This window comes from Sycon ciliatum, chromosome 3 (genome assembly GCF_964019385.1).
Source record: "Sycon ciliatum chromosome 3, ocSycCili1.1, whole genome shotgun sequence".
In the NCBI taxonomy this organism is placed as follows: Eukaryota; Metazoa; Porifera; class Calcarea; order Leucosolenida; family Sycettidae; genus Sycon; species Sycon ciliatum.
Genome location: NC_088645.1, coordinates 25,553,955 through 25,568,804, shown reverse-complemented (window position 1 = coordinate 25,568,804; position 14,850 = coordinate 25,553,955). Strand labels below are relative to the sequence as shown.

At 48.7% G+C, this 14,850-nt stretch overlaps 1 protein-coding gene across 1 annotated transcript; it reads right to left on the bottom strand.

Annotated features, from left to right (window-relative positions):
- Positions 1 to 3,132: 3,132 nt before the first annotated feature.
- LOC135811897 (uncharacterized transmembrane protein DDB_G0289901-like) lies at positions 3,133 to 10,228 on the bottom strand. Its single transcript, XM_065325138.1, has 5 exons — positions 9,680 to 10,228; positions 7,848 to 8,102; positions 6,836 to 7,201; positions 5,451 to 6,468; positions 3,133 to 4,643 (listed from the first exon to the last, which is right to left on the bottom strand). Exons 1-5 carry the CDS (start codon positions 10,007 to 10,009, stop codon positions 4,558 to 4,560), a joined length of 2,055 nt encoding a protein of 684 aa, XP_065181210.1. The 5' UTR covers positions 10,010 to 10,228; the 3' UTR covers positions 3,133 to 4,557.
- Between the last annotated feature and the right edge of the window lie 4,622 nt (positions 10,229 to 14,850).

The following is a 14,850-nucleotide window of genomic DNA, read 5'->3' as shown; positions in this document are numbered from 1 at the left end:
TATAAAAGCCGCACTTGAATAGAAGCCGCCCTCGAATAGAAGCCGCAATTTTGGGTCCATCAAATCACATAATTATAAGCCTGCTTTTAGTGTTGACATACATAGAAATACCTGGCTTGTATAGAAGCCTGTCTCATGTAGAAGCCTGCAAAATTTCACCAAGAAAGTCATAGAAGCCGCGGCTTTTATACAAGACTTTACAGTATTTGGGCCCGTTTTCCCTAAAATTTCCCGGGGGGGGGCCTTGGACCCCCACCTACTCATAATAGATCATGCGGCTGCACCGATGTCGAATACCTTCCGACGCCCCTGACCTGTCTTGAGAGACCACCTGTCTTGAGAGACGCTGAATAGGCTGGCTATTTCCATTCACGACCCCGATGCGCCCACAGTACTTGCATGAACCAGATACTGATTGCTTGGGTTTGCGTTGCTGTCTGGTTGCACTGATGGCAGCCACTGAGCAAAAATTGGCAGGCTCTGCCGGCGGGATCGTACAGCTTACTACTCCCCACATATGAGGTATCCAGTGCGGTAAAGGTATAGTTTAGGGTCCCAAATTATTTTAGTGGGTCAGCATGCTCTACAGAGTCCCAGGCATGCACATTACACACACGAGACATGCATAGTACAAACAGGGCATGCGCAATGCACTCGAGGTCAACAAGGTCAATGCACTCGAGCCAGTCGAGGTTAACACGACAGCAGCTAGAGTTAATTAAATGGAAACTCACCAAATGTGGTTGCCGGTAAGTGCAAGCACAACTCCTTTAGTTTAGGATATTGGTCTCTTCGCAGATTCTGCTTCCCATTTTCTCCTTCCTTGTCCGCCAATGTTTATTAGCGATGGCTGGGCATTCACCAGCAGTATACCGGTAACATGTAAGCTGTTGGCTAGTGCCCGATGTCTTCATGATGTCTTCATGATGTCTTCATGCCAATCATGGAAAACGAGTTGTGGTTGAGCTCTGCATGCTCCCAATTATTATGACCTTGTTGACCTCGACTGTCTGGTGCATGCCTTGTTTGCACTGCGCATGCCCTGTTTGTACTATGCATGCCTCGTGTGTGTAATGCCTGGGGCTCTGTAGAGCATGCTGGCCCACTAAAATAATTTGGGACCCTAATTTGCCTAAACTATACATTTACCTCCAGTGCACTGCATGCTTTCGTATTTAAATGGCATCTGCTAGCGTGAGCCTGGACTAGTTCGTTGAGCAGTTCACGACGTACACATCTACTTCGGGGGATGTCAAACCCGCAACCAACTGGTCTCGCACCTGGGAGTTTACAACTCAATTGAACTTACTATGTCCACATCCGTCGCCCCGAATTTACATTAGTCTACTCTCGAGCTCTCTCTCGTAGACGGCCAACGAAGGTGGAGACTGATTCCTTCGGCCCGGCTTGTTTCAGCTGCCGGAATTTGTGGTGTTCCGACGTTGTGTTGACGGTTGGACGAAAGAGATCCGCCAATTTTCGATATCGTATCAAATGCTGACAATTTCAAATCAAGGAGTTGTAAAAATAAGGACAGCCCCGGCCCCCCGTATGGCCATGCAAAGCTCAGCTCAGGAGTCAGGTTGTCTGCTCGAGACTGAGGGCATGTTCGATTGGTAGGATCGGGATCCCGATCCACCGGATCCACTGGATTCGCACCCTTTCGATTGGTCGAATCTGGATCCGGATCCTTCGGATTTGGATCCGGTCAACCCACCTCGGGGAGCAGGGTTGACCGGATCCAACGGATCCAAATGTGACCTTTGTGCGTATATGGCGGGTAAAAATCGTTTTTGTACACATTGTGGTACGCACACGTGGATCGAGATAGACCTTGCTGACTTTTTGTACAACTTGCGCGGTGAGTACGACTTTTTATTACTTTCGTCAACATGGCAACAGTCAAGGCCCAAAAAAGTGTCCAGTTGACTCTGCAGGATCCGACGGATCTGAGATCTGGATCCCGATCCCGATCCTTACCAATCGAACATGCCCTGAAACGGACTTGCAAAACAACCTCTTTTACATGTAGATTTGGGCGCTGGCGCATGCATGGCGGAGAAGGAATCGGTACGCGGTACCGGTAACCACCTGGTAACGAGCCGGCCCTTCACCACTTTGCGAACCGAGCTCGCGCGAGTCCAGCCAAAATTTAAAAGCGCGTCACTTTTTCAGTAGTGGTGCAAACATTACAAAATTAAAATAATTGCTATGTTGTTTTTGTAATACAGTAATCATTGCATTTATGATTTATGTCCTCTAGCCAAAGCTCAAAATCGGTCCCGATGTCACCCGAGTACTACTGCTAGTACAGTAATCGGGTACAAAATCCTTGGGCACTCTGCCCTTCGTTGTCGTCCTGTTCACTGCGCCAATGAAGATTGCCAACACTACAGTCTGCTAGTAGTCCCCATCCTCCAGACGGACGGGATATAACTACTTATGACCGCCATTCAAGAGATCACCATGCACCACATCACTGCAGTAAGTGGACAGAGCCACACGCATACGCAATCCCCTTGCGTGCACACACACACACACACACACACACACACACCTCAGACATGCCCATCGCGGAAGCGATGATAGCGAACAGCTATGTTAGACATAGCAACTTGTGCTGGGATTACACCATTCAGCAGCTTGCAAGGCTGATGAATTGATCGCCACTATTTTTAGCCTGGTATCCATCACACAGTTGATTGAAGTGGCTTTTTCTGGCCAGTGAATCCCTATTTTTCATTTATTTTTTTATTTTTTTACACACACGCCACACCACGTACGTACCACATACTCCGGCATACACTGGCTGTTGGTAACCACCCAGGAGAATGAAAGAAGAGCTAGGAGAATGAGAAAGAGAAGAAAGACGTGTGCAACCATAATTGTCTGGAATTGAACCCGCAACCTCTCGATTGGAAATCGACTGCACATACCACTGCACCATAACACACACACACACATACACACACACACACGCGCACGCGCGCACACACACACACACACACCACACGCACACATGCACACACACATGCACACACACACACACACACACACACACACACACACACACACACACACACACACACACACGGGGCGACACAATGGAAACCACCGCAGAACTGTGCTGAATTCTGAAGTGCTGGCAAGCAAGGAATGATAAAAAAAAACGTTGATACAAAAAGAATGTCTGATGGTCCCACATATCTGGGAAACATGAACAGGAAAAAGGAAAAAAACGGTCTCGGGTCACAGGTAGGTTCAATCAAGGAGAGAGAGGAGGAGATTCAAGGCGATAATACTGATTTGTTTTGACTGAGACTAACTAAAGGTTTGACAGATTCTCTGGTGCGGTAAAGCCTAGCAACGGTTTGCGACGATAGATAACGAAATAATAAACACCAGGTGAGGCAGAGAAAATAACAACAGAACATATTCGTTAGAGAGAGGGAGCGAGAGAGAAAGAGCGGGCGACGAGGTTGAAAGAGCCAGAGGAAAGAGCAGGGAGGAGGAACTGGGACAGTGGACGTAGTATGTGTGCATGTGTGCGTGCGTGGGTCTCTCTGTCCCATTCAAAACTGACCGGTCACGCTAGACAATATGATCACCCATTCTCAAGAGTTTGGGGATTGAAATTTATGCTGGAAAGCGCCCAGTCACAAAAATGTTGATAAAATCAGTAAAAAAAGGCTTCAATTCAATCAAGGTACTTGTAGAGAACGCCTAGACAAACAGACTTTCCAATAAAGATTGAGAATAAAGAACCGAGTGATATGTAAATAAAAGGACGTTTGTTGGTGGTGGGAACACCACAGGAGGGAGTGACAAGAACCGTACTGGATGCATGCACATGGGGAATGGTAGCAGGAGTATAGGGGTTGGGATTGCATGCAAGCGGCAGCGGGTGCCTGACTGTGCAGTTGGGATTGCATGAGTACGGGAGGCGGACGCGTGAGTGTGGAGGATGTAGTACACGGGCGTGTGTTGGGGGTATTGAATCAGTGGTGGGGTATGCGAACCCAGGACAAACTTCAAATGTCGGTAGGTCAGTCAAATTCGATACATAGTAGAGTACTGACATCTTGTAAGACACGTGCACACATTTCTACATGCATACAGATAGACATACAGATAGACATATAGACATAAAATTCATATAATACATACACAGTTGGATCATGACACATACTGACAGACAGACAGATAGTTCGACACATGCATACACACGCGCGTGCACACAGACAAACGGGCAGGCTGGCCGATGCACACAGATACACACAGATACACACGGATACACACGGATACACACACACACACACACACACACACACACACACACACACACACACACACACATGAATACAGACAGACAGACACACAGATACAGACAGACACGCCTGTGAATGTGACTGTCAAATAACCTGGGGGGGGGGGGCTGCCAGCAGGCATGCAAGGCACTGAGGAATAGGACGAAAGGGTGTCTGCGGACGCTTGTTGTGGTGCGTCGCAATCCTCAGTATCGGCTCCACATGCAGGCACAGTCGGCCATGCATGCAATTAGAAGGAGCGAGTTTGCTGGAGTGAGAGTCCGCTTACAGCACCGCCAACTTGTGTGGTAGCAGTGGATCCCAGACCAGTCAGACCTGTTCAGTGCATTGGAAACCAGAGGGAAGACAAAGACAGAACGATGCTTCAGACAACTTTCACTTTGCCAAACGTATGCATGTGCACGTGCAAATGCACACATGCACGCACACGCACACACACACACACACACACACACACACACACACACACACACACACACACACACACACACACACACACACACGATGTAATCGGAACTGGTCCAGGGAGCCACAGCCAGCTGTGTACTTGCAGTTTAAAAGCCCTATCTAGCCGCCAAGCCTTATTGTAGCCTTATTGTAGAATTTGGAAGGTGGGTGGCGTGAGAATAGCACAGGCAATGAGAGGTATGCATCGAAGATGGCCGTCACCTTTTTGCAGGGCATGTTACCCCATACTTGGCAGGTACAACCCGTTATAGTACATTTATGAGTACTGAAGTATGACCTCACAAAGTTTATGACCCTTTAGGCAGAGTTGGTATCAATATACAAGGTGTGTGCGGTTGTAGTGGACTTGCTCCGCAAAACCAAATGGTGGGAGATTGATGCATACGTCCAATTATTCCTACAAAGCTATGAATAAAACAGTTGATGCCGACATAACACCATGATAAACAAATGAAATAATAATGTATGCAAAGAAGAATTTGGTTAGAGCATCGCTGGCTACAAGCAAGGGTCCCTGGTTTCAGTCCTGGTGGTGACAGTCGATTTTTTTCTTCAGACTTTTCCCCGTTTGCGTCTTTCCCTCAAACCAGTGAAAGAAGAATTCATAAGCGTGTTTTCCTCCTTGGTCACCAGTTATCAATAAGTTCTACTCACCGGTTGTGGGGAAACTTGCGTAAGGGCTGGGACCAGTGCTTCTCTGTCCTGTGGTCATCTGCATGGGAGTGGACTCGACGTCCAGTGTGGGCGAGAGTGGCATGGTCATGTTGGGCAGGTACGAGTGCCCAGTACCGACCTTTGCCGACGTGGACCGCTGGCCGAGGTGGTCCACGGACGCGCCGCCGACCTGGCCAGCAGCCGTTGTCATGGGCGACACGCTCGCCGCCGATGATGACCAGCTGCCTCTGGTCAAGTGGCCATGGGCCGCGGCGGTGTTGCCGATGATGCCGGTGGCTTTGGACGCGCCACCGGAGATGGTGTCGGCCGAGACAGAGGTTGTCGCGGCAAAGCCACCGCCCGAGGCCATGGTGTTGCCGGCCTGCGATGTGGTGTACATGTTGCCGGGGGGCAGGTAGGACAGCGAGAGCGGCGGCAGGTGGGACGCACCGCCCGCAAACGGCATGTTGCCAGGCTGGAAGAGCTGCGAGGAGATTCCACCGCCGCTGCCGACAACGCTACCCGTGGCACCACCACCACCACCACCGGTGCCAGTCCCGGCGCCGTAGGAACCTCCCAGCTTGTCCGTGCCGCCCATCATGGTGTGCGAGGGCACCATGCCAGAGCCGGTGCCGCCACGCTGCGGTGTCATCGGCAGGTAGTAGCTGCTCGCCTGCGTGGGCGAGTCGACCGTCTTCAGCTGCGGCTGGTGCAGCATGGTGGAGCGGGTGGCGACGCTTGTCCGCGACGCCGTCCTGCCGCTGTCCGGGGGTGAGAGCAGGTCAAAGGACATCGGGAACTGGTTGCCGGCACCCACGCTGGTGCCACAGCTGCCAGTGCCGCTGTCCGTGCTGGCAGAGTCGCTCTGCTGGTTCATCGCGGGGAAGCTGCCGCCACCGCCCGAGGCTGCGGTGCCGTACAGCGGCGAATACGAGCAGTTGATTGGCTGGCTGCCCGACATGGCCGGGGGTGAGGACAGGGAGGCTGCCGACTGATAGCTAGGCGAGGAGTCGGAGAACTGGGCACCGAATATAGGAAAAGCAAAGCAGCAGAAGAGGACAGATACAACAGGGCTGGTCACGAAAAAGCATTCCCCTGCATGGAAGAGTATGCACAGTTCACACTATGATTGCATCGCACTCAGTGATGCAGGTCGGCATGCACAGAACAGACAAGAAGCACTCATAACACATAGAGGTCAACAGGACGGCCACAACACACCCCTGGACGAAAACAGAAACAAATTCAGTGTTCACTTGAGACACAGCCTAGACAGAGTTTTCGGCATCCGTACGAATGCCACCACCTTGCAAAGATCTAAAGCGCAAAACAAACAAACCCTGACAAACACATAAAAAAATTCGAACCACTAGCGAATTATGTACCTGGTAGTTGGTCGACGGCCCTTGCCAGCCAATGTTACTGGGCGTCATTGGTTGCCAAGCAGTGGCTGCCATGGCAGCAGCCGCAGCAGCGGCGGACGTTGCCGAGCCAGTGGCAGTGCTGCCAGTGCTCCCATTGCCGCCACCCCCAGCGCCTCCACCGCTGCTGGTGGACCAGTGTGGCGAAGATTCCGACGCCTGCTGGCCGAGGCCAGGACCGCCGCTGTTACCTCTGTTGCCGCCCGACGTCATGTGTATCCAGTTGGACGGGCCGCCGGTGGTGAGGCCGGAGTTTGGCAGCGGAGTGTCGGAGCACGTCGATCCCGAGTCCGCAGATTGCTGCAGGAGGGAATCCTCAACGGTGGAATCCTGTTGGGTTGGCAAAGGGAGAGGACGGACAGAGAGACAATGGTGATTCAAAGTGAGGAAATCGCAGGTGCTTGACAAGAAAAGTTGACCCGGGTTGAAATTTCGGGGCGAGAAAATTGTACTAGCGTACTTCTGTGCGTGTCTCACGCCAGGTTTGAACAGCACTGCACACGCAAATTTTGCGCGAACGGATTCACGTGACCATACAGGACTTAAGAAGTGGACTTTTGGCGGCATATCAGTATTTGACCCGGGTGAACTTTCTTCATGTAAACGCTGACCTATTTTTATTTTTGTCTATCGTACAGACTTTCAACCCGGGTTGAATTTCTCATGTAAACACAGCCATAGAGAGTGAGGGAGTGAGAGAGAGAGAGAGAGAGAGAGAGAGAGAGAGAGAGATAGAGAGAGATCACTAAGCTCTGTACACACACACACACACACACACACACACACACACACACACACACACACACACACACATCTTTTTCCGCCTGGGTTGCGCTTGCAAGACAAGTCTGGGGCACTGGCTAGCACAGTCTCACCAACGTAATACTAGTCTAAAGCTGATACAGGCCAAGTGACCGATCCCCGAAGAAAAGAAAGACAGCAGACATTTCTGATGTGTTGGGTTAAAACTACTCACAGCGGATTTGGGCCGGCAAGCAGAGAGACGCATGTTGAGGTCTCTGCGGATGAAGTCCTTGGAGCTCCAGCGCATGCCGCTGTTACTACCCGTCCGATCTCGCTCGGGCATCTGCAAACACTGCTGTATGAGAGACTGACCGGTGGTCGATGTCAACACGCGGCGAAGACGGTCTGTGCCGTACGAGAACACAGAGTCATGCCAAGCAACAAGAACCAGCACTTCTGCTCCAGTCAGCGCGCTGAGTTCGAATCCCTGTACGCGCAGCAACCACACACAACATAACACCACATAAGCATACCGTATTTCCGCGCATATAAGGCCATGGCGTTATAGGTGAAACATTGCTGTTTTGGACCCAATTTTTACAGAAAATAGCCTCAGATTTAACGCCATGGCGCTAAAAGTGAGAGTCGCGTACATGCAAAAAAATTGGCAGAGTATGAACTTCGAGTACTCGTACGGTGCCGTTGCACGTTCATGTCGAGCATCCATGTACTTTCAATTTTCCCTGAAATTTTCAAATTGTGAACCTATTGTGTAAAGGTGGCATGTGACAGTGGGGATGGGTACATGCAGAGAGAATCACCGCTACTGTAGGTTCACTGAAAGAACTGAACTCACTTTTAATGCCAGATGCAATTTCCTCCACATTGACTTTTGTTCACTTATAACGCCATGGCTTTATAAGTGAGGGTGGCCTTATATTCGGATTTAACGCCATGGCTTTATACGCGCGAAAATACGGTATGTACACCGACGAGCACCGTTATACCCGTCCATACACATACACACACATAAACACACATAAACACACACATACGAACACACAGAGAAGTTGAAGGGAAAGTATAAAAATAGTATCTCTCCGGTATAGGGGCGCCTTGGGGCCAAAAAAGAGTGTCCGTATCATTGAATGGCATCCGTAACTCAACAACAACGACGACGACGACACATCAATCTCGCTAGTTTGGCTCAGTGACAGGTCAACATGTCTTCACTATATTTAGTTTCAGTGTTTGCAGACTTCAGCAAGTCCAGGTGATTGCGGCATCATTCATATAAACCAAGCAGAGAACTAAAAAAGGACAAACACAGTTCAGCAGCATCGCAGTGCAAGCGTACTGCGGGATAACCGAACACCGGTTATCATTGGATGCGTCATGTATGCTGTAAATCTGTAACCAGCTATTTTCTTCCGGATGGCGAGGGATCCGGATAAAAGAGGACCGGATACGCGTGGTCTGACTGGACTATCAACATTTTGGCAACGATTTCCCGGGAAAATTCAATCATAGAACGACCTAAACCTGGCCTATCTCTAACTCTATAAGCTGTGCTGATTGTTCCAAACCCTTTTCAGAACTACTTGCCATTCCCAAACAAGCCCTTCTATGTAATTTGATTTTTGAACGTCCTTTGTCTTTTTGCAATTCCTTGACAAGGCTGTTTGCTTATATTTTTGAAATGCAATAATGAAGTGGTTTGGGGTCTGCCATTGCATGTCCCGGTACGCGGTATACAACAGTGTGCACAATCTCAGTAGGTGAATCGTACGGCACTTCCAACTCCGTACACTGAGAGTGTGTTGGAGTTCACCGTGATCGATATGATTCAACTGTAATACCGGCGCCATCAACGTGGCCACCACCATCGTCACTGCCACCTCTACCACCACTGCCGCGGCCGCTACGACCACCGCCACCACCACCACCACCACCACCAACAGCAGCAGCAGCAGCAGCAGCAGCAGCAGCAACAACAAAAACTAAAACAACAACAAACAACTCTTGAGTGTACGTGTACTAAAAAGCAAAAGAATCACACTTCACCTTTTTCATCAGACCAGTCTTCCTCTTGTGGAAGGTGGCATTGCGCTTCTGCTTCTGATCTATCAGCTTTATGCCAATCTTGACTCTGCCTCGGGTCTTCTTCTGCTTATTCTTCGAAAGGCCAGATTCTGTCGACTCGCAGTCGCTGGCACACGCAGGATCGCTGGCGGAATACGACGGTGAAGGACTGCAGGTGCTGCATTCCGATCCTGACTCGCAGTCGCCGCCTTCGTGCTGCGGTGCGACCATTGCAGATTTGGCGGCGGCGGAGGCTTTGGATTTGGAACTGCGACTCCCGTTACTGCTTCGTAGATTCAGCCTACCAGACATTGCCAGTAGATATCTCTTCTTCTAATCCGTGGATCTCTACCGCTATGATCCCACCTATTCTTGCTTCTCGTACACGTTCCTTTTGGGTCCAGAAGCCTGGTAACAGAGCTTTAGTTTTCATAAGCTTTCATGGCCACCATCGGAATTAATGCTCTGGTCTGACCGTTGTTGTGGAGAGACGAGTACAATAGTGTTGTGTCAGCAAGGCCAAGCATTTCCTACCCCGATGTTCTCTGCCTTGGCTGCAAGACACAATGTTGTGCGTCCAAAAGCGGAGGTGCGTAGCTAAATAAGGCCATTTACGGCGCAGGAGGAACGACCACGAGGCTGGTCCGCTCCCCAGACCCTTTCTGCAGACATGTGAAGCTCAATGCGACTGCCTGTGCGGAAACGCTGAAGCCAATCAAGATGTTCGCCTGGCCAAAAGAAGCGGATGGGCTCGAGGTCAAAGGTCGCAGGGACTTTACCAACTCCCAAGGGATTTTATGGGCCCTCGACGCGAAGGATGTGTCACTTCACAGCCGTGAGGGGCTGCATCTGGAGCCCTTGTACTTGGTGGAGTTAATTATTTCATAATGGTTTGTATTACTTTCTATGGTGTTTGCAGACTTGGCGAAGAAAACCGGTTTGCTCTGATGCTGTGCTAGCGCTGTGTCAGCATAATTCTTGTCTACTCGACTCTTCGCTTCCAGAGCTGGCCGAGAAACCCTCACCGCGCCGGTGCACCTCCGACTCGTGGCATGCGCCGATGAGAGCGGCGAGGAATGTTCTCCACGCGCGACCTCGACGCCCGATCTGTGCATGGAAAATAATGATGATCTCAGCCAATTCAGGTGTAGATCTACCGTATTTCCCTGATTGTAAGTCGCACCTTTTTACACTAATGACTTCAGGGGCAAAGAAGGGGGTACGACTTACAATCGAGTGTGATTTAATGTGAATGCATTGGGAGTCCCCGGACGATTTGGTTCGGACGTGAGAATGGGCTGCGACTTATAATCCAAGAAATACGGTATTTGATCAATTGATCGCGTCGAAATTATGGTAGATGATAACCGGTACCGCGGTACTGGTAAAACGGTTTGTGGGCCTATTCTCTTTTAAATGAATTATTTGTGCTGCAGGACAGTACCTCCCCAACTGTGAAGCAGGTTACCCACCGACAACTGAAAAATGATCCAGACCAGCTTGCAGTCTCTCGAGCGATAAAACAGCAGCGAACCTTTCGAAAGGTCTCATTCGGACGAGTCCTAGACGCAGACTAGTAGTTACTATGCCTTGCTTTCTTCTTTCCATGATGTTGGCATTGGGTGACCGAGGCGGTAACTTAGAGCCCAGCCACACACAGCTGGTATTTGCCAGCGCCCCGCGTCCAACCTACCAGACGATAAAATATTGTGAACAGAGAGCAACAAATCAGACAACTTTCTCAACCGCTGCTCGCAAATGTGAAGCGGTCGCCCCGCAGTAGATAATCTTCGAAGAGTTGCCTGGCTTTGCACAACTTGTTTATCACTCTGTATATAAATAAGATACAGAAGAAAGTTAGGACAGAGCCTCCCAAACTGCATCATGGACTCTCTGTCATCAGAGCAATGCCATGCAGTTGCACTGACTCTCTGTCATCAGAGCAATGCCATGCAGTTGCACTGACCAGGGACACCGGCTTTGGTACTTATAAGTATTTACCAGACTGAGACCCAGAACATTGCGCTTGCAAGACAACTTGAGTAGGGTTATGCAGTAGCCATCCAAGATAACCCTCCCCACTAGCTACTGTAAATCAACAAATTATTATTTTGGCCTGTGAGAAACTTTGGCCGATTAGGGTTTTCAAAAAAGAAATCAGTCAGTAGTTGGATGCATCCGTGCATCATTTTGCCTCCATCACTACTATGACAACTTTGGCCGGCAATTTACTTTGGCCGGTTGGTACCCAGTGGCGAAATCAGCGAAATTAATCGCCAGCGAAAATTAGTTGATTTACAGTTTCTGACTCTTCTTACTGGTTGTCATCGCTTCCATAATATTGGGCAGAACTGCCCGTTTGCCTTGCGATGTAAAATAAATAAACAACAACAACAGTACATGACTTCTCGGGGTACCTAGCCACGTGACGGGTTGTGCACTCTTGGACAGCACATGTGTTATGTCCGTGCCATGATCTTTAAAATGACGTTTTTTCAGCCACTTCTAGGCAAGCTACGGCCAAATGAATTGTTGCAAGTGGAAGTGCTATCCTTCATGCCCGGTGTCTAAAAAAATGGGAATGATCCCACTTTGGAAAGTGTCTTGAATCATGTCCTACTTTCATAGTATTCTCAGGATTCAAATAATTGGTGTGCTATTTTTTAACAAATTTGTAAAATGGCGCCACAAACTGGGATATTCGGTCATCAATGTTCTGAAGCTTATAGATATCACTTCAAGGATTGCTAGTGGATGAAAAATTAATCTGTCAACTGCATTGTATGCTGCGAAAGCCGTGTTTTTGAATTAATATTTTGTGACTACATGTACATGTAGTGGCTATGTCATACGGTAGAATTGGATAGGTAGCATAGCATTGCAGCCATGTTTTCGTTCTCTCAGAGTGTATTCCTTTACCTACTGTTCTTCGTTATTGTCTTTAGTGATGGCAAGACGGCCTGACGTCGTCCAAAGGCCCTGCGGAAGTAATTCACTGCCCTCCTCGTCCATTCTGGGGCTTATTTTACACATTTTACACAAAATGGCAAAGCACCCACCACTAGTTAACCGACGTGGCAGGAAGAATTAAATTATATAATATGCACCAAATGTTCTGGTCAATGTTGATCTACGATAAACTGGCTCTCATTCGCCACCAGTGCCCACCACCCGGTGCCCATGTTTCAATACAGTCATCCGGAGCAGAGAAACAGTCAGAAGAAAAGCAAATTTTACACATTTGTTAAAAAATGCCAAATGTTCAAAAAAGCCAAATCACCTCATACAGCCTCTTGTCAGTCTTGAGTCTTGTACGGGCAAGAACGCTATGGTTTATTTTCTGTCACTTTCCTTGGCTCTGACCGCTGGAATGCCCTCCCAGTGGAGGTCCGCTCTAGTTCTTCCTTGCATACCTTCCGTAATTCTGTTCTTCATTTTTTAGGGTACCCTGTCAAAAGGCCTTAGGCCTGTGGGGATTGCCCTATCAAAAATTTAATAATAATAATAATAACAAAAAGTAATACAGCTAGCGTGTGTTGAAGAAGAAAATGAGCGGAAACGTACTATGCTGTAAAACACGCATGAGGCATGATCAGGGCAAATGGCAGTTGAAAAGGCCAGAAAGCTCAAAGCGTATAAGCACGCAATCGTTATGGCTTATTCGCTTTGAGCTTTCTGGCTTCTGACCGCTGGAATTCTCTCCCAGCTGACATTCGCTCTTGCCTCGTTTTCACTATTCCGCAAATCTGTACGTGATCAAATAAAGACCCTGTGGCCGTGGGGATTGTCCTATTCAAAATTTAATTAATTATTACTAATAATAATTTGAAACTATACGTAGGGGTGCGTTTGGTCGAGAGGCGCACTAGGGCAATCATTCTCTTCACTTTCTTTGCCCGCTGCTACCACTAGATATGGCATGTTCTCTATTTCTTTCCTTGGCGCTGATAGGTGGAATTCTCTGCCTGTCTCGTGTCGTCAGGTTGAGCATCTATCCGTTTTTGTTTCGCTCTGTAAAGAGCACTTAGGGTTCCCTGTAACAAGATGGCAACGTCTGTAGGGCCTTCCCTATCAAAATAATAAATTCTACTACTACAGTACTACTACTACTGGTTGGTACGATCTAGAACAGGATCGAATAGCTGGTGCATTCTTCAAAATGTGTATGTGTCACCATGGCAACTGTGTACGGTACGACGAGTCCAACCCAAAAGCGAATGCACGTGATCATTTGGGACCAAAATATGAAACTCATAGCATCAAGAGTGCACACTATGGACTCTTGATAGAATGAGGTCAAATGAGTACCACAAGTACTGCACATGTTACATAAAACGGATGGATACAGGGATAACAACAATAATCTCTTGATAAGGGCCGGGTTCCACTGCGGCTCCGCTGCCCCGCTGCTCGTCTTTCGCGGCTTGAAACGTCATCATTACCATAGTGACCGCGGCTCGAGCTGGAGCATGCAGTGAGTCCGCGGCTCACCGCAAGCTTTTGCTACGATTCTTGACCAAAAACTGTTGGGAGCAAGCGAGTACGTCATTGTAGATCTAGTATATTCTGTATACATGTATGTTGCATGTAACCTGGTAACTGTAGATACCAACACGAGTATAATAGCTTAAAATACTCTTGATACCAATACTGGCTATACATGTTGTTTTTTTCTTTTTTTCCTACAAAAATCCACATATCTCCAGACACTGGGGTGAATGATGGAGTGTGGTGGTGGGGCCCATTAATCTCCGCCGACATGTACATGTACATGTACATGTAATAACTGTTAGTCTGCTGAAGACCGAAGTCTGAAGAAAATGCTGAACGGTCTCTGGTGAGATGGCAGCTAGAGCAGGTGCTTACTGAGTAGAGCAGCGCTGGCTACAAGCGAAGGTCTCTGGCTCGAGTCCTGGAGTCCGGTGGTGACAGTCGTTTTTTCTTCAGACTTTTTCCGTTTGCATCTTTCCCTCAAACCAACGATTATTATTAGGTTGGGCCAAACTCCCCCCAAAGGCTAGTCGCCTATAAAGAGGTTCACCACATGCACATTGAAGGTGTGAGTTACTGCGGTAATTTACGGGCCCCTGGTGTATTTTAACAGTGAAAAGCGTTGGAGCATGCATTGGCGAGCACGTAGGGGAGGGGTTCAT

Bases quoted from the DNA above. Each gene is read 5' to 3' on its own strand.
- LOC135811897 (XM_065325138.1), bottom strand. From the start codon at position 10,009: ATGTCTGGTAGGCTGAATCTACGAAGCAGTAACGGGAGTCGCAGTTCC. The intron at 8,103-9,679 runs GTGAAGTGTGAT...CTGCGCGTACAG, and splicing joins AGACTGGTCTGATGAAAAAG to GGATTCGAACTCAGCGCGCT. The intron at 7,202-7,847 runs GTGAGTAGTTTT...CCAACCCAACAG, and splicing joins CTTGCCGGCCCAAATCCGCT to GATTCCACCGTTGAGGATTC.